The 20,927-nt window shown below is 36.0% G+C and overlaps 1 protein-coding gene across 3 annotated transcripts in view; it reads right to left on the reverse strand.

Moving 5' to 3' along the window:
* CPNE8 (copine 8) overlaps positions 1-20,927 on the reverse strand; it is a 71,912-nt gene that overhangs the window by 31,623 nt on the left and 19,362 nt on the right. For 2 of the 3 annotated variants that reach the window (XM_056516272.1, XM_056516274.1), the window contains exons 3-10: positions 19,664-19,710; positions 15,873-15,976; positions 13,126-13,165; positions 12,313-12,389; positions 8,362-8,425; positions 5,662-5,765; positions 3,799-3,903; positions 551-592 (exon numbers count right to left, since the gene is read on the reverse strand). In XM_056516272.1, coding sequence (XP_056372247.1) covers positions 551-592; positions 3,799-3,903; positions 5,662-5,765; positions 8,362-8,425; positions 12,313-12,389; positions 13,126-13,165; positions 15,873-15,976; positions 19,664-19,710 — 583 coding nt within the window. The remainder of the gene's footprint in view (positions 1-550; positions 593-3,798; positions 3,904-5,661; positions 5,766-8,361; positions 8,426-12,312; positions 12,390-13,125; positions 13,166-15,872; positions 15,977-19,663; positions 19,711-20,927) is intronic. The other variant, XM_056516273.1, reaches the window with a different exon arrangement.

The raw sequence follows: 20,927 nt of genomic DNA on the forward strand, positions 1-20,927 counted from the left end.
AGGGCAATTTGAAAGGCTCATTTCTTCAGAAGAAAATGTCCAGCCAGAACACTGGGGTTCATAGCTCCTAAGAGTAACATATATCTTTCCTGAATTTAGCAACAGAAATTCCACATATATTCCACTTCTCTCTTTCAAGAGGAGTTATACAAAACTCAAGTCTTCCAACTCCAGAGTTTGCAATAATGTTTTGATGAAGACAGACATGGAAATGAACATTCAGATCCTATCTGAAATTAAGGTAATTAATAGATGGCTTCTACATTGCAATATTTAGGCTACCATGAGTAGCCATGGCAGGCATGTGCATTTTATCATGTTCCATGGATGAATACACACACAGCAGGTTTGAAATAGGCTAATGCATCGGTATTTAACACAATTGCAAAACACAGAGCTGAATCACAGCAGAATTCTTCCAGTACCTCTAAATATTGACAAATAACTAACTTTCCCTAATATTATGCTGGACCCTAAATATTAATATGTTTTAAAATGTGTATAAACATGCAGGGATAACCCTTAAGTTTAAGGGAAATAAACACCTTACCTTCCATCTCTATCCCAGTCATATACTTCTACTTTAATTGTCCTAAAATAAAGAATCAAAACAACAACACAATTCTATTAAAATGTTAAACATGTACCCGGATTGCCTTTAAGATTAATAGCATAGGGGTGCATCAACGGTGCCAAATCCAAAAAGCAGAATTTTTCAGTCATTTCTCATGAGGTAGCAAATAGCCTGTCAGGTAACACAACAGATCTTCATAAATCAATAGCTAAATACACCACAAACTAAGGAAACAAACTCATTGGAAGTTTAACCAATATATTTTTACTGGCTGATGTTCTCAGTTTTCTGTAGTTTTTAAAACAAATGATTCTTTAAACCCCGAAGTATTATCAAAGTTTTTAAGAACTGCTTCCTTATGAGTAAAGTGAACTGGGCAGCTCTAACCTTGCTTCAGGGATGACTGGGAAACAGATAAAAAGGAAAAAGCAGACATTCCCCAAGAAAAGATCAATCATATTTCATATACTTCAAAAGTGGATTTCTTAAAATGCAACTACTACAGAGCATATTATTGTCAACATCCTTGATTAAACAGGAAAGATATATGAAGATAGCAACAGTATATAGCTTTATTCATCTCCTTTTATTACAGAAGTGTAAATATGTGAGCAAATTCAACTATCACTAACAGTGAATCCTATGTGGCCTAAAATGAACTGAACATAGGACAGAAAAACCTCCAGTATTTTAACTTACTTTTATTTTTATTCTTTTTATTACTTTTATTCTTAAGAACAGTTTCATATGAAGTCATCAAGGCTTTATATTAATAGATGGGACAGGAATGTAAGCAATTACTTTATCATTTGCTTCAATGGAAGCTGCTCCTCATTCTTCCAATTGCATGGAATCAAATATGTATTGTTTTATTTTCTTTACTAAGAAGGAACTCTTAGAGGATACAGCTGAGCAACAGCTGATATTATATACAATATAATATCAAGGAATTCACACCTGGATGTTTTTCACATTTTTTATGATATTCCAAAACAGGTAAAGAAGGACTTGCTTTGTCTGGATGTACCTCTTTTCAACTCAAAGGTTCCTAAGCACACCATTTGTTATATTTTATAGCTCTTGTATAATTCAGGTTGGATTTAAGTTACCTTACAATGAAAACTGATTAAAGTGAAAGTTGTTCTGCAGAACAAAGTGAAAAACAACTCCAAACCTCTTTTATCCCATCAAGTATTTCAACCTTCAAAGGAAACTACTTTCTCCTTCAGAGGAATTCAGCAAAAGAAGGCAATATCACGTTTTTTCCCTAGACAACCATTATTTTATTAATGTTTCAAAACCTGTTACGACAGGCAGAACACGCCACTAAGTTAAGATTTATGTAAGGTTTAGTGGGATTTAAGTTTTGAATTGTCTTAGAAATCTGTGTTCAAATAGCAAAATCATTTCAGTGAGAAAACTCAGATTATTAAAATAAATTACTAAGAATATCAAGATAAATTCCTGAGAAGGATCTTCAGACAGGTAACTGCAGTAAGAGCAATTCATCCTTGAATAAAGCTCCCCTCTAGTGAAATTTATTTCATATTAAAGGATTAATTACAGATCTTGACTTTTATCTATTTTGCATGATATGCAAGATATTAAAAGACCTTTCCAATCTTCACATACTGAAACTTAACCTTTACCTTAAAGGACACAGTTTAGAGGATGGGTTTCCTATTTTAATATTAAAGAAACCCCTTTCGTTTAAAAATAATCAAGGTTAGAGATCAGTATCTCTGTTTTAAAACTTTTATGCAGAAAGTAACTGAGTGCTTTTTGAGAGCTCATTCTAAGAAAAAGAAAGAACAAAGACATTAGACACTAAGTACTACTGCTGTACTGAAATGCCATTCCTGTGATGCCGGAAAACTCTATAACCACATAATTTGAGAAAAATTAAGAAAATCCCGGTCATTCCATAATGAAAACGTGGACAGAGTTTACTCAGGAGCATGTCCTAGCTGAAGATTTAGTCCTCCTAACACACAATAAACATTTACTGTGACATATTTTTACTAATGACATTATTCCCACTTTTCACATCTACCACAGAACCCAGAGCACACAATTTTATCTCATGTAACTATCTGAAAGAGACTTTGGGGTTTGTGTTTTCATGTATTACCATGTGGATGTTACCTTTAGGAAGAAGGGTTTTCTAATTCAAAAACCCCAAACCTCTAAAGTTTTTTCTGGACTATCACCAGGTCCATTTGAATTAACCTGACAGCTAATGACTACTTCTTAATTTGAAACATGATTGTTGTATGCAGGGATATGAAGTTTCATGGAGCCTTTATCACTGAGCACATTATGTTGAAAGCAGGTCAACAGTAGATAAACAATAATAATTTGAGAAGTGCTATTACACTTTTAAGTTCCCTTAATTTGGAATGCTGGAGTTATTTCAGTATGCCTGCACCACAACATCTTTTCTAATTAATATGAAAACTTTTTCTTTAATATGATAAACAGTACAGCGTCCAGAGACTAGCATAATGAATAATATTTTGCTTATGCATTATGCACATTAACCCAAATACAAGTATAAAATTCTATTTGAATACGTTCATTAAAAAATTGGTTCATTTTTATTGCATCTAAGTGAAAGACTAACCAACATGGCCATTTTTAAGGAGTCTAAAAATAGCCATTTCCACTGACCTAATTTGTTTGTTATTATTATTAGTAGTAAAATGTTGATTTAAAAAATGGTATTATTACCACCTGAAGATAGATCCTTTTGCATGGCACCACTGAAAACTTCAAATTTGAAGATGACTACCTTCTGTATTTCTAATCTACAGATATATGTATTTTAAAGGCTTTAATTTATCAGCATCCTCTGACACTGCATTGTCACCCAAGGAAAATCATCATTGTTTTTCATTGAAACATTAGAAGATACTTGTGTACACTTTTCACAGAGACCATGCTTTAAATCAGTTGTTTCTTTCTGCTTGTAATTCACACCATAGAGTGCAAAGAATTTTTTCCAGAAAACACCACTAACATTTTCTACAGATTTAGCATATTTGCTTTATTTTTCTAAATTCTTTAATTTGATGAACGGTTTTTTAACACCTATTATTCTTTCAAATGTTGATTAAATAACATCAGGGGCTGGACTGCATAGAAAAAGTTACATACAAAAGAACACACAGAGAGTTAGGGAGAAAAAAAAAGTATATGCTAAAAAAGCTTAAGCTACAGCTTACCGGTCATAGTCTCCATTACACAGTGCTCTGACAGAAATCTTGAATGCCTGCCACACTGGATTTAAAGTATTTTTTACAACCTCTGTTTTGTGGCAGATTGTAAAACTGTAATTAAAAAGAAAAATATATGTATTTTGTATTTATTTACTTCTTCTTTTGTGTCAGCAAAGATGAAATTAAAAGAGCTGCAATCATTCATACATACAATGTCTGTACAAAATATAAGGTAAGAAAAAAAGAAATATGGTTAAATCAGAAAGAAGACTGAAGACACTCACTGGAGAGAGATTACAGACTAGAGTGCTAAACAACTCTAAATATAAAATGTTTTTACCCAAAGCTTCAACAGGAACTATAACAATTCAGTATTTCAGGGCTTCCAACCCACTTGTTCAAACAGACCTTGTACAATGCAGGAATTAGTCACAGATTCAGAAAGAAAGTGATGATCTGACTCTTGCTTAGAGATTAAGAAACTGAGCCAAGGGAATGATGGCTTTCAGATTCTTATTCTCCATTTTATGTCCATGATTTTTTAACCAGGACTGTCTCAGGTAAAACATATAAGCCTCTCTGAGATTCCATGATCACCTTATCTCATGAACTATATTAGCACATTCTGTTTCCTCTAAACGATGCAAAATTAAAATACCTCTTTTGAATCCCCACCTTGGAAACTGAATTGTTCAAAAGAAAACAAGAGACAAAGTCCCTGGTGAAATCATTACTGAAATTCCTCATCCAGCTGCAACTGAAGTTATCCTTTGAGGGAATGTCCTCCTTGCACCCCAGACGCCTACACTTTTATCCTGGTTATGATTCGGAAGACACGCATGAAGCCAAGAAAAGGAAGCATCCTCCTGCCACAGGTGAAGAAGTACTGCCCCAACATTCTGTTGGTTTCAGGAGACCCATAAAGCACCACTGGCTCAACATTAGAAGAAAGTGGGGAAGAACAGCACTCAATGCCAAGAAAGGCTTCATGTGCCAGAACTCCCAGTAATACCCAGAGAAATTCCACAAGTGACCCTAATGCCACCCACAGAGGAGCCATAACTCCTCCAGGCTTACAGTTTTACATAGGCAGAGTTTACTCAGGAAACTGTCCCTGCAATCTGCCTCCAAGAGAAAAAGAGGAGGTAACAGACACACACACCCAGAAACAGATTTATGTTAACAACTGTTCCACTTAAGCTACAGAAAACAGTAATATCATATATGTCTGGCCTTTGGTTTGACATGTTAGACATGAGGACTTCCAGTTTCCAAGAAATCTTAACCTGCCAGTAGAGCCCCACAAAGACAAAGGGCTTTAACCTTGACCAATGCATTTCAAGGCTTAGCAGTAGAACAAAAGAGATTAGTCTACTTTAACAAATTAAAGCATGAATGCAGCAAAAAGCCATTTGTAAAAAATATAAATTCTATTTCAGGGATATTTGAATTCCATTTCCTAGAGAAGATATTTCCTAATTTAAATTTGCAGAATAAAATGTTTTTATCTAACACAATTTTCAAGCATTAGCATATTTTGCAGCTACAATTTTCTTTGAGAATTCTATATAATTTAAATACATAATATATCTTAACAAAAGCAACACTATTTATTTATTTTATTACAATTAATTTTCATAGTGCTGTATATTTATGAGACATTTACCTCTTAAAACCCTAAACTGCAGTATCTGATCAATTTGTTGCAATGTTTTTATTCCTATACTGCATAGAATGACAAACTGAAATCCAACAAACATTATAAAAGTATCTTAATCTGAAAAATTAAAAAAAAAATGAAAGATATATTATCTGTAAATAATTAAGTTGCCTACTGATTAACAGCAAAAATACTCAACAGGCACCTACCTGCCATCTTCATTGCTTCGATGAAATACAAGGAAAGGATCAGATTTCCCAAAGAAGTCCTTCTTGTCTAGCTTGTTTGCACAAAATTGCATTAAAACTGAATCCTGAAATGGGTAATAAAGAAAAATTACAGACAGCACACAGTCTACTACACTTAAAGAAAAGAAATAAAATTGACTACTATGCAAATAGAAAACAAAATTTTAAAAAAGATAAATCTTCTAAATGCCCTCTACATATTCACATTCGGGCAATGTCTTCACAGTGCAGTTTGAATGGCTGGAACCAAGAATTCCTTTTTAAGGGCACCAGAAGAAGAACAATTTTCTATGCTAAAATGGCTCAGGATTTTTCAAGGATTTCCTGATATCCAAAACCGCACTCTGAAAGAAGCAGATGCACACACAAGGAAAGTAAATTAGAAATAATTTTAAAAAGTCCAGTCAGGCATGACTCAGCCTCATTCCTTCAGTGACTTAGACCTGTTGATGTCTGCTCCTACTGTCTGTCAAGCAAGTGGCTGCTGGCTCTTAAGAGTCTGGAACCTTCAAGAAAATGAGCCTGAGAGGTACCAAGTACATCTAACCTGACAACAAAAAAGGAGAAAAGTTTCTGTGCTGTTATCTGGCAAACTGAATGTCACACAGGTCATCTCTTTGGGCAGTCAGGAATGAGAAAAGGATTATAAATGCAGAGATAAACGTGCAGACTCAGCAGTTAACTGGGCAGGGGATGCTGGAAGACTGCTCCATAAACAGGTCTAGAGGTACAACAGCAACGAGAGGATGATGACAGAAAATGTGGGCTCACCACTGAGTGGGGCAGGGGACCAGGTGACAAAGGACATTGCAAGGTCTATGATTCTCATGGCTTTCTATGCCTTGGTCTTACTGCTAAGATTAGCCTTCAAGACTGTTGGAAACTTGAGACCCAGACCTGGGAAAGCCTGGGACAAGGATAACTTGTGCTTGGTAGAGGAAGACCAGGAAAGGGAACATTTAAAACAGACCAGAAATACAGAGGTCCACAGGACTTGGTAGGACACACCTGAGAGTGCTGTTATCTCTATAAAGTTATGATGTTCAAGGGAAGTTCTCCTGACTTTAGAAAGGGAAAGAGGATCCAAGCCAGTTTTATCTTAACCCCTGAGATGATGTTAGAGCAAATAATCCTGGAAAACATATGCAAACACATGAAAAATAAGAAGGTGGCTAAGAGACATCAGCAAGGGATTTACAAAGGGGAAATTAATGCCTGATTAAGTGGAACAGTCTAGTGGACATTGTTTATTCTTTGCCTTGCATGGCCTTATACATTGTCTCCCATAAATCCTGGTTCACAAACTAATGAATTATAAACTAGGTAACTGGACAGTGAGACACTGAAAAATGGCTGAAATGCTGGGCTTCAAAAAGTCATATTGAGTGGCACAAAGTCCACCTGGGACCAGCCATTAGCAGTGTACCCCAGGTATCAAAAATGGGCCAAGAATATTGAATATCTTCATTAACAACCCAGATGATGGACAGAGTAGGCCCTCTGCAAACAATACAATACTAGAACTAGCAGTTTATACAACAGATGGTTGTGCTGTCATTCAGAGACATCTGTATAGGCTGGAAAAATGAACCAGTATGAACCTCATAGCGTTCAGCAGAGCAAAATGCCAGGTACTGCACCTGGAGGGGAATAACCCCATGCACCAGTACAGGCTGCAGGCCAAACAGCTGGAAAGCAGCTTGGCAGAAGGGGACTGACTGAAGGGGCTTGCTGGACACCAAGTTGATCAATGTGCCCTTGGCAGCAAAGGCCAACAGCCTGCTGGGCTACATTAGGAAGAGTGCTGACAGAAAGCTGAAGGCAGTGACTGAGCTCTGGAGAGGCCACTCCTGAAGTACTGCTCATTCCTGGAGCACTGTTCCAGGCTTCCCAGTACAAGGAAGTCACAAACATGCTGAAGCAATTCCACCAAAAGTGTCACTAAAATGATTGAGAGATTGGACCATCCCTCATCGAGAAGAGCAGAGAGAGCTGAAATTATTTAGCCTGGAAAACAGAAGGTTTATCAACCGTGTAAGTACATGATACCAGGGAATAAACAGCCCATGGTTAGTGGCATCCAATGGAAGAAAAGGTGGCAATATTCACATACTTGAAATGTGAGAAATTCCACTTAAATAGAAGGAAAAATCTTTTTACTCTGAGTGTGCTGAAAAGCTGTAACAGAAAAATTGTGGACATTGCTTGGGCTCAAAACCCAACTGCACAGAACCCTGAGTAACCTGCCCTAAGAAGAGCAGCAGTATTGGACTAGACAGTTTTCCAAGGTCTTTCCCAAACCCAGGAATTCAGTGATTGCAAAACTCATTGACATTCTGAATATGAGCTGTAAAAATTTGGATAAAGTACAAAAATCCAGAAGATCAAGTATATGACAGCTGCTGAGACATTGCAAGAGACTGTGAGAGAGTGAGGACATGAAGAAGAATTAGAGAGAATGCAAGAGATATTGAGCATTGGCTTCTGCTTCTTTCTGCTTCTTTTCTCTAAAACTAAGAGCAACTTAAAGGAAAACAGTATTCCAACTTCTTACATAAATCACAAAATACAAATTTAAAAGTTATACCATTAACAATCCAGTGCAATCTAAATAATAAAATAATTTCCATGTTATTTTTGAAAAGCAATGAGCACACTTACTCTGCAACACCCTAGTTCCTCTGCTGTTACTATGACTGTTCCACACTTCTTTCCAGGAATTCCTCTGCAAGAAAACACAACCACACCACCTTAGCTCCTTAGTATCACATATGAAAGTTACGACTGACACAGAGAGCACAAGGTAAGTTTTCAAGTCAAGAAGCTGATGGCATGCAATTCAGTTTCCCTTTTCTGCCATTTGTCCTGTGTAAAAAAAAATTGGTTTATCCTAAGTGAATTGGTAAATGAGTTGCATATTTATTCTAACTAGCAAGAAACAAATCAGCTTTGATTTTGAAGGAAACAGAATAATAAAATAGGTTGAAATAGTACCAGAATCCTACCATCCACCCTCCCATTGATGTTTCCTTTAGATACTCCACAACTGATTTGTGAAAACATCCTATTGCAAATTTTACTTAAACAAAATACCTAAAACGTAGTTAAAAGTAAACACCGGCAGTATACACTCACAGAACGCCATGGGCATTATAAAAAAAGAACAATATAAACATGATGGTTGATAAAGAGGTGAAATACTTCAAGATTAGCACAGAATTTCTCTACAGAACAAAAGGTTCTCATTATTCAGGAACTAAAAACTATCGAATGACACTCACACACACAGATAAAAGGATAGGACAAAAACATATAGAAAGTCAATTCAGGTGTTTTTCTCTCAGTTATGTTCACAGCAAGATGACAGGAAAAAGAGCTTCACATAACAGGCCAGCTGGCTCCAGTACTCATTAGCAGGCAACAGCACTCAGATGTGAATAACTAGCATAGAATGCTTATTAAGCTTTGCAATGGCCCTATCTCCTCATCAAAGGGAATCCCTACAGGAATGCACTTAGCAGATCCTGAAAAAACACATTGCTCAGACTTATAAATGTGGCTAGCATCTTCTCTCTAGGAAGACAGAACATGTAAAGATCTAATTCTGGGTAATATCTGAGCAGGTGACACTCCTCTTGAGAGAAAAATGAAACCACACAATTTCTGGAAGTAGATGCATCTGAACATTATCCTTCTGTGCCAATACAGCTGGAATATGCGAAGCCAGACAGAGTAAATCTTACTCATGGAGCTTGTCTTTTGAAGGCATTCCATGAATCTAGTAACCTAACAGATAAAGAGATAAACACTACTGTTAAAATGTCATATTATCCATTTCATTTTCTCTGAATCAGCAGAATTATTTTCCAATAGAAATTACCCAAAACATATGTTCACATATGTACCTGGCCAGTCTGTGCAACACTCAAGTATGTTCTTGAACAAAAATTGCTCACAGTGATAAGGATAACAGGCTACCACACTACAATACTGGGAGTGAGATTCTCCTGTGACAGAGTGCATAAAATTCCGAGTCTTTAATGGTATCAGAAACAGGGAGGGAGGTTCAGGGGACAAGCTCACAACTGCCAAGAAGAAATACTGTCAGGTTCATGCCTCAGAGGTGTAATCCACTGGTACTTATGACACCAATGAAACTGCAAGGCATGCATGCCATGTAGGGAAAGAAAACTGTGAATTGTGTACCTTCACTTTTGTACTTGCCATGAAGATTAAGATTAGTACAAGGTGTGTTCCAGCCTTCCTGCCTGACCACAGCAACAGTGACCCTCTAGGTTTGAGACATTTTACTTTAACTTTGAGGAAGGACAAGACTACCCTTTCATTGTAGACTTCCTAAGGCAACCTTCCCTGATGATACACAATCTGACTTGACGCTGGACAGCTCAAGGCAGCCATGGAATCCTGAACTGTGCAAGACTTTTGTAAATGCTAAAGTAGATAGAGCTGAAGAATAAGCTTCAGTAAAATAAATAAGAATTTACTTTCTAATTTTCATTTTGAAAGAACATCAGAGCTTACTTGAATGCCAATCAGAGAATGGAATTCAAGCTTCTCAAACTGCTTAAGTATAAAAAGTGCTACTCCTGTAGGGTGGGTGATTGGGACTAAAACAGCACCAAGCATTCTCTTCTTTGTACATCCACTGGCAAAGAACTGAACAGGGAAAATGTCAATGAACTTCAGAAAAACAGTGAAAAGATAAAACTCTCTTAACTCATAAAGAGCATTAATGCTATGAAAACACAGACATGACTTCATAAAGAGAACAGTAATTTCAAAGCAGTAAATATCCCTAAGAAGGGAAGACATGCAATATAGTTAATTCAATTCTCCTTGTTTGAATATTAAGAGACATTGAAGGCAAATCTAAAAGCAAACAATCCTGAAAATCCAATGCAACAGTTTGATGAAAAACAAAAATGCCTCCTAGACAGCCAGATTTTCAGACTTCAGAGTCCAGAATGGACAATCAGTCAGGCACAGTTGTCAAGTCACAGCACTGCCAAAAGCACCAATGACAAAATAAAACAGGGACACTATGAAGAAATGATAAAAAGCCAAACACTCTCCCAGTAACATGTCTATCCACATGCTGGGTCCACTTAATAACTATCATACAAGAGAGTATCAAAACCTAGACCTGAGAAATGCTTGCCTACCCAAGAACAAATATATTACAGAGGCCAACACAACTGTGAAGTAAGACCCTTTTTCCACAGAATCTTCACTGATACTTTTTCTTTTCTCATAGATAATTAAAAACTTTAAACTTCTTCTGTTACTCATTTCAGACTTCATTTAACCTGTGCCAAATGCTAAACTGCTAAATAGATGCCTTTTAATCAACATGTTCAAAATAAATTACAGGAATTTTCTCAGTAAAAAAAAAAAATGTGACCTGCACTGAATAATTTCCTAATTGAGGACAGAAACAAATTTGAAGACCTTAAAAAAGTCAGCTAAGATTCATCTCACTAAATACAAGTGTCTTCAAAGTCAGCACTTTTACTGACCACAAGCTTCCAGTAGAATCAAGTGACAATCAGTCAACCCAGTCCATGGGGTTGTGACAGAGCAATTCACTGTGGCAGCCAGCATGAGCTGGCCTAGACAGTGACAAGTCAGTGAGCTGTTGTTTTAGTATAAGTAAACAAAACAGGGCCAACCTCCTGTCCCAACTGACATTTCGGTGCTCAAACTGTGCAGCTGTCAAGAACTAAAAGCCCATCCAGAACAAGCAGTGACTGCATGTTGCCATCCCACAGTGCTGGGCTCTGGCTCTCCTGGGACAGCCCAGGAGCTGGGCAGGGATTGTTTCCTTAATTGTGTAACTGAGCTCCCCTGCCTGTGCCCTGTACCTCTGTGATTCTCTGAGTGTGTGGAGATGGGTTTCCATAAGATGATGACTCTCCTGGGATGGGTCTGAAAGTAGCCAGGGCAAGGTGTTTGGGCTCCCTCAGCCCCCATTGGGACACTCCTCTTGTCTGCTTGCAGACAAACTTTTTAATCAAATAACCTAACACAACTTCTCTATTATGACAAGTACTGTACTGGTCCTCAGAGTTATTTCCCAAACATGTTTTCAAAAGTTTAATATCCAGAATTGGATTAAGGGGAGAATCACAAAACATTGTTGTCTAATAGCCACAATATTTGCTGATGTTAATAATTTTGTGTGATTGTATTAGAAATCTGATAATCTGGTCAGCTGATTTTTCACTGTTTCTTTGTGAAGTTTTTTGCAGGAACTCAAATGCTTGAACAAGAGGTAATAAAAATGTTATGGTGTGCTAATTTGCAAACTAAAACAAAAACATTTTTTTAGAATAATACACTTAAGCTATTTCTAATGCAAGATGTAACAAGGTTTACAAAAATTTTAAATCAGTCAATTTCTTTGCTAGTTGTCCAAAATGAAACCTGAATTTTCATAGCCTATATAAAGATTTCCATTCCATGTACCTATTTACTCTCTCTTAAAAGTCATATTTGTCAATTCTGTATATCAAGATATCTCACAGCAAAAAAGCTCCACAACTCTTGCCTCATGCAACAGTATGCATTCATCCAATATTCCAGAATACTTACACAATTGATTTTTCCAGTCTGCTCCCCTGTGATCCCACTATTTCTCCCAGTGTACAAAACATCTGTCCCAAAAAATCCTGAAAAGCAATAACATGAAAAACGCAGAATTTGTATTTCACACAATTAAATTTGGTTTCCCATTTATCTGAGCTGCTCCCTACCGAAGAACAGATTCTGCTGAACACCACATCTCAGTAATACCTATGCAATAATGAATCATAAACAGACTCACTACCACCTATTTGACATAACATTTACAGATGTAATTCTAAGGCACTACAGGGAGCATGTAATTGGAGATCAATGGCTAAAAGTCTCATCTTTTCACTGTGAAGCACACACACAAGTATTCCTTCTACTATCCTCTTTTCCTTTGTTCCAGGTTCTCAAAGGTTCTCTGCATTTATTAAAAAAAAAAAAATTACTGAAAAGCCTCTGAACTCTATTCTTGCATCTCTAAATTTTAAAATATTATTTCATCACTGCCACTTCAAGAAAACATGAGTATAAAAGGTTTCTTCTAACATTGAGAGACAATCAAAACATGCTTCAATTTTAGGACCCAAGAAAGTATCAACAAACTGCAGCACATTACATATCTGAAAAGGTATATATGCATGCTCAAATATGCCCTTTGCAAGAGAAATGTCCCATTAAAATTATACTCATTAGCATTACAGATTTTCACTCATAGCATAATCACTGTATTTGTCTCTATGTATCTGATATTACTTACAGTCAAAAGAAAATAAACATACTTAAGAAATATAAGAGTTTTAGCACAAGGAATTATAATAGTGAGGAAGAACTTACGTGTTTTGACAGGTTAGGACTCTTTGAGTCAACATCATAGCTTATGAAAAGAAAAAAGAGAAAATTTATATCAGAGTTGCCAGATGATATATCTGAGGACAATTATGTAAAGAAACAAAAAAATCAAACAACCCTTTCACCTATTGCTATGTGTGAAATTTACACAAACAGATTTGTGAATCAAAGTTCCCCAGTAAGGAAGACAAAATGAGTCCTCACATATTATAGGACTATGGTTCACTAGTTATTTGAAATTAAATAATTTTCAATAAAGTGCAAGCTTTAAAGAGATATTCTTCTGATATTCATGTTTGAACAATGGAAGATGACAAAAAGCAGACCAAAAATTAAAAATTAACCCTAGAATACAAATTAACTTGTAAATTAATTTCTGAGGTAATTTTTCAGTCATTTGAATAAGAAAACAGAAATAACTGACAAGAAACTAAACTTTTTTTAGATAGAGTTTGACTTGTTCTTTTGAATTTATCACAATCTTGGTCTTCCTCCAGATAGAAAATGTCAGTTTCCCTTCCATAATCAAGTCAAGAGTTAAAAAAAATTACACTCTGAATTTAAGAGATTAAAAAACTAATGTAAGAAATTCATACAGGATTACTAATCTTTATACTAACAGTCTTCCATCTTTATCAGATAATGCAAGTAATATTTTTATCAAATAATCCGTTCAGATTCAATATCAGTAACTAAACTGAAAACGTTTTTATCTGTTATGTTACTGCCCATCTCAGGCTCCCCTGCATGTTTCTGTTCCCACTGAAAGGAATGCTATCCTCTGGTTGTGGTGCCACAACTGGTTGCTGGTATGCATTATGGAGCAGAGCACAAGCCAGGATGACAGGAATACCATAACATAGCTGGATGTGGTGCAGCACAGTCAAAGCTTCAGAAATATATTTATAAAGAAAAGAAATTCCTATAAACGCCATTAACACGAGTTAAAACCTCCAATTGAAAGCAAACTGGTGAAACTGAATGACCAGAAAAACACAACTTACAATTTGACCTGAGGGATAGCTACAGAAGCAAAACAAAGAATGTCTTCACTGGCAAAATCATTTACTAAGTACCAGCTGTGAGCAGAAAGGGGCCTGTGACATTGGTGGCTGTACATTTTGGGGGGGGGTCATGCTCCAAGACTGGCTATGCAAGATTCACATTTCTAACTCAGATATTTAATTTTTCATCTGGCACTGTTAGAGGGCTCTAGAGTAAATTCACACAGTATGGCTATATGGTCACTTGCAGACAAAGATAGCAGCAGCTATTCTGCTTTTAGCTCAGAACAGACTTGTCTCCAGGTAACCCAGGACAGCAGCAGAAAGCAGTCAGGTCTTTCTGATAAGTACAGAGGACGTGTGGTATTTACAGCTTTTCATAAACAGACAGGAGTCCATTTCTCTGACTACATAAAGAATTAAACAGGAGACTGTGTTTTCCCTTCCAGGTCCAAGTCTTTTCCAGATAGTACTTACCCAGAAGGGCTTTACAGACTCCCTTTTCTTTCCACAGACTGAACTTGGCTTTCTCTTTTCCAGTTCATTTATTTCACTTTTCATTTCTATTGCACTGCCCCCTCCCCATAACCTACATGCATCCTACAAGAAGCAGGAGGCAAACAGATACAGATTTCCACACAGCCCCCACTGTGTGGCTATTATTTCAGAAATGCTTTGTACTTGGAGAAGAATCCTTTATTTCACAACTTGATTGGCTCTTACTTAAAACTCATTTTAAATAACCCACAATATACTCCCCAGATTGAATGAGATTAAACCCAACTTTTAAAACCACAAATAAAGTCTGCATCAGGCTTCCATTGTGAAAGTAAAAGAATTTGTACCTAGCCACCTCAAAGCACCCTGTAATCTTCCTGGATTTAAGTATTTCCTTTAATTCTTTGAAATAGGTGGTATAGAACATCTTACAAAGAAGTGAAAAGAAATAGGAAAAGGGTTCTTCAACTAAAAAAGGACATACAAAGAAAATTTGTGGCCATAATGCATTGTGTGATACAAAACTGCAGCAAAAATTTAATTATCTACGAGGGTTATTCAGAGTCTCTCCTAGGGCAAGGTTAAGAAAGAACTGCTAATAAAAACAGGATGAAAAATTAAAAAAAACAAGACAACCTTGATTATCACAAAGACCGAAATAATCAGAAAGGACTGAAATGTAAGAGACAACATGCAATAGTGACATGACCTGTTGACTGCACTCTCAATTCTATTTTCCAAAGAATAAAGTGAAAGTCAACTCCACCAGTGGAATGAAATGAGCACATCTGGAATAATGTCAAAAGCCATCTATTTCTAGAACAATTGCTGTTGTTTTAAAATGCTAAAATTTAGTATATTTAGATGCATAGTAAAGAGAGTTTTGTCTATAATACTTGTATTTTATTTCTGGACAGTATATCTATACCTGTTTTGCTGTCTATGCTGCAAGAATATTTCAACATTTTGGCATATTTTCCTTTCTATTTTCTGAAAGTAGTAAGTGTAAGCATAATTGTACTTTGGCAAGTTAACATCTGCCAATTTCTTAAAACTCATTATTATGTTACGCATTTATTTCTAAGGAAGCAATGCTAAATCAATCATGTTTATTACATTAATTAATCTTATGTCAATAGATACCATCTCTCTTCAAGTTAATTTTATGCTGGGCAAAACTTTACATGCTTACAGAGGCTACAACATTAGAGTGAAAGATTGTTAACTTACAAATCAAATCGCAGATTTTCTCTTTCTTCAAAGAAGTAGTCCATTATAAATTTTCTTACAAAATCTGGATTTAAAGTATTATCAATTACTTCTGTTCTTCCAAACTGTAAAAGAAAAGTGTAAGTTCAAGCTACATTCTACAAGGAAGCATAATTAGATACCTGCCAATACCAGGAATAGATGAGATATGACAGCCTGTAAAAATTTCTCTTAAATAGATGCCATGAAAGAAAATAACTGCATTCACATGAATAGGTCAGTTATCTGAGGATGAAGACAGAGTGGCAGAAGATCTCATATTTCAATATACAGTGGTACATTTCTTGTGTTGTATGACCTAAACTTCATTAACATCAGCTCCCAAAGCCAATAAAAATCCATAAAAACTTGAATCAATAACAAAAATCCATGTTTCCTGAAAAGGTACCAAACACAACAGCAAGCAATAGCTTGCATATATTGTTTATTTCAGATAGCTTTAAATATTAGGAAACACAGTCCCTCCATTGCAAATGCATCATTTTTGCACTGTCCATCTTCTATTTCACCTCAGTTCGCCTCCCTCTTCATCACTCCTCTCTCTGAGCTCTTGGCAAAATGCCTCTTCTTTCTTGATGTTTATAGGAAGTGCCTTAGCCTCTGTCAAGCTGAAAATATTTTAATTTTAAGAAGTTCAAACCTTAGCTGGGGAAGGCCCACAGCAACCTGGCCTGACTTTGGAGATGGCCTTTCATGGATCAGGAAAATGAATACAGATACAGCAGATGAAGAGGAGGCTAGATAACACATAAGTTCCTTCCACTTAAATTATTTCAGGATTGTCATATTTCATATATCATGGGTTTAAATTTTGTGTAGCTCCATTAGAAATAGAATTATGTATAAATCCAAAGGAAAAGTAACTTCAAAAGAAAAAGAAGTTATAAAATGGCAGCTAAGCATCAGTTTTAATCTCTTAAAATAATGAAACATCATAAATTTGTAAGTATTTTTCATCTCTTCAATTCTGCATTTTTTTCAATAAACAGTATTTAATTTCACACTACAAACATGTAACCCTTGGGAAATCTGTCAGACTTGATTTATAGAAGTGTATCAGTAACCTAAGATAAATATGCAACGTGCTGAAGATCAAAACACAGCAAGACCAGAAAAGGCCTAACTGAATACCCACTACACTGTCACCTTCATCTCTCACTAATTACCCTTAGATTGTTACAAAACTCAAGTGACTGAATTCATAATTTAATTCTTTAAATTATTTTAAATTACTGCTTTGGGTTTAGGTTGAGGCTTCAGCTTTTTTGTCTGTTTACTTTTTTTTTTAACATGGGCTACATAAATGATTCCTTCACATATGTTTGAACTCAATGATCTTAAAGGCCTTTTTCAACCTAAATGGTTCTGTGATTAAACTACTATAACTAATTACTTAACTGACAAATTACTAATAGAATTTACCTTACTTGTGACATTAAAATTATATTCCCTAAAAATTACTAGTCTACACTTTCCAGCTAAGTTAAGCACCTTTTGAAATCTGTCTTCCCAATTACCTATAGCCTTTTTAAGCAGAAGAGGTTACTTCTATAATCCAGTCACTTATGACTAATAACATAGCTACTGATTAGTTAGTTCTCCACATGGCCTATTTTTCCCACTAACAATTGAGTAAAGCTAAAATTTCAACATGGCCAAGAAGCAAAAACCTTCAGAAACACTATTCAGGAGAGTAACAGAATCAATGTAACTATTTAAAGGGACAATTCTTCTACTTACCACCTGAATTTTTTTACTGCTGTATAAATATAACATGCCAGAACATATAAAACACTATCCTAATTAAGACCCTCCACAATGCCAACCTCTAAATTTTGACTGTTGTAACAGATACTGGGAATGGATTCTACTCACTGAATGCTACATCTGACATAGTCAAAAGTTTAGGCTTTTGGTCATCTCTTGGAGGCATTTATATAGAATGATCCATCTGATCTAATGCAGACATCTAACTTAGGTCTGATGAACTGCCCTCAGGATGTTATTTTTTTTCCACTAACTGTAATACAGAAAACTGAGTTGCAAATATTGGTACCTGAATCTCCTGATAGACAAGATGGAGATAATTATCACTTAAAACAAAAAACTCAGATTTTCTAGCAACTGCAATGTCAAATGTCTATTTTAATACCTCTGGAGACTAAACTTCCTCTTTACTTCTATGTACTTCTAGGTAAGATTGTATTATAATCTTACCATCAGGACAATTATAATATTAAAATGGTAAATTGTTTTAACAGCTACACAAGAGAAGTATGAAAATTACACAAAGTTACATATGAACCCTAAACAATAAAAGCCAAAATTTTGACAAAATCATCTTAACACTGGACCAGAAGAGGACCCAAATGCTTAAGTGATGATCTAAGCTTGACAATCAAACTGTACCAAGTCACCTAGGCACCTGAATAACTAAAGAATCTTTTTTCAGTTTGCTATCCAGATGTCTAGAACCCTGTGTATGTCCACTACATCTCCTAATTTAACTACGATTAGGGAACTCCCATTATGAGTCCCTAAACTGACATTCCTTCACTCAAATCATCAGAAGAATGTGATCCAGTAGGTGCTGAGAGGATGTCTAGTATCCACTTAAGAACAACACAGAGCAGCAATTTTCCTACAAACTACAAATTCAATAGGCACGTTGTTTCACATATTGCATATCTACATGAGTTTTTCCCCCAAGTATGAGATAAATTCAATTCTTTCTTCTTGACAATACTGAAACCTACACCCACCATGTTTCAGCAAAGCAGAATATACAATTTTCTGGCCAGCTGGCAAGGACACCAAATATAACAGAAGAGGTCTGGTGTCCCTGGTCACCCCCCACTGGAAACCTTAGGCAGTGTAATCACATAAAATATCAGTTCTGAAAACAACAGTATCAGACCTCCTCTCTCTAACAGGGAAAACCAGGAAGATAGTACATTCCTCTCTTGGCTCTGCTCTTAAAGCCCATGACCACACTTCACCTGTAGTAAAGAACAGTTCCACCAATCCTCTCTGAAGGCAGGGAAATAGTGTATTTCATCAGTAGAAAGATGAGCACCCTTATCCAAACATTATCAGTTCTTTCTGATAACATTAAGAATAACATTGGAGGAAAAAAATTAGATGACTAAATACTGGGACAGAGTTCCAGGCTATAAATGTTGAACTGCTAGGTATCCAATTCTGAGGTACCTGATTTAGTTTCTTAAGGCACATCTCTCCAGAGTGTTTACACTCAAATAGGAAGATAAAGTCCAACCTATGCATAACATCCTCCCTCCCTTGTTGCCTACAGTAGTGTACACTCTATTCAGCTGTATCTAACTTCTCTGAAACACTGCACAGCAAAGGTAGATCTTTACCACAGCTACAGGCTAATTTTGCTGACACTGGCCATCACCACAGCTCAGTCCTGTTTGAATGTCTTCCTCCCTTGAGAGCCACAAACCTTATCCAAATTGACAGCTAAGTCTGGTTTAAATTATCTGAGGGAGACTGTGAAATGGGAAACTCATGCATTTTCTCTATTTTGTTTTCTTTTTTGATGGAAATGTGCGATGCAGATATGGAAATTGAGATCAATATGACTATATTTTAAGTGTTTGATAGTACATAGGAGCCCCATCAGCCTAGCATGGCACTCAAGAGACTGTGACATGCCCTGTTCTGCTAGGACAAATGACCAGCCTCAAATATACCCAAAAGGTTTATACATCTATGAATGTGCATCTTACCTCTCTCCATTCTTTGTTTCCAATTGCTTGTGTGTACAAAACACAGACTGTGGGGAAAAAAAAAAGTTTGGTTATTTTCAAACTTTAACATATCATTAAATTAAGTGAATTAATTTTGTAGTCTCTTGTGCTGTGGAAATTAGTAACTAGAACAATCAAATGGTAATGTTTTCCTTCAGCTGTCAGCAATCCTAATCAGACTGGTGACCATGTGGTGTACTTGTTGCAGAAATCAGCTAATAAATGGAGTGCTTCTAAAATGGGAGGCAGCACTTACGCCTGACCTCCAGCAAAGTACTTGACAATCTTTAAAGGCAAAATTGGATAAAAGCAGGTCTTCTTTAAATGTGGGTGGTCAGGCTATTCAAGATAATCTAATGCACAATTACCCTAAGATATACTTTCTTCAAGAGAGAAGAAAACTGAAGTAAAAAACCACATGAGGGCCCTACTGAAAAGAAACAGGGGAAACAGAACCAGAAAAAAAGGAGAAGAAAAAAAAGACCTCTCAGGTTTTCTTCCTTAATTTTATTTCAAATTATTTATACGCATTTAAGCATCTCACATACACATGCTTTATTTTTTTAACCTAAAGCCTTATAAAAAATGGAATCAATTAAATTTGCTGACCTAACCTGATTTTGAAATATCAAGCAGAACAACCCCACAGGTGTCACTCAGATCTCTATTTCCAGTACAGAACTCACTACACATTAAGCTGCATAACAAGAACTGGTGACAGGGGTGCAGTGATTACAGTCAGATCTTTCAAATACTATTTTAAGCACTGATCATTTGCACTGAAGGAGCACTACAAACCTTATTTTCTCTAGTCTTGAACTAGTTGCAGGTAACAATGATAAAGCAATTTTTACCTGAAACTCCTCTTCAAACCCTTTCTAAACAACAGAAATACAGATATTTCTACGTTCTTTTCCTCAACAAATTCTTTCTTGTACCAATCATTATTTTTCAAAAGAAGGTAAAAATACTGCTTTATGTTGCAGCCTTGAACAACAAAGGTAGAGGTTTGATTTTGTTGTCAGTGAAGTTAGAATCATTAACAGACAAAAGCAAAAATGAAGTCAACCTTCTAACTGCACTTTCTTCTTGCTTGAAATGCATTTGCTCCACACACACACACACACAAAAAATCCCTTAGGCAGTAGCAAATAAGAGGAGAAATAGAAAAAAAGCAATTTCAATATTTGAGCTCACATGCAAGCTAGAAGTTCACACTTTTATTTTTTAAGTAAGATGTCTT

The sequence above is a fragment of the Oenanthe melanoleuca genome, chromosome 1A, assembly GCF_029582105.1.
Source record: "Oenanthe melanoleuca isolate GR-GAL-2019-014 chromosome 1A, OMel1.0, whole genome shotgun sequence".
Classification (NCBI taxonomy): Eukaryota; Metazoa; Chordata; class Aves; order Passeriformes; family Muscicapidae; genus Oenanthe; species Oenanthe melanoleuca.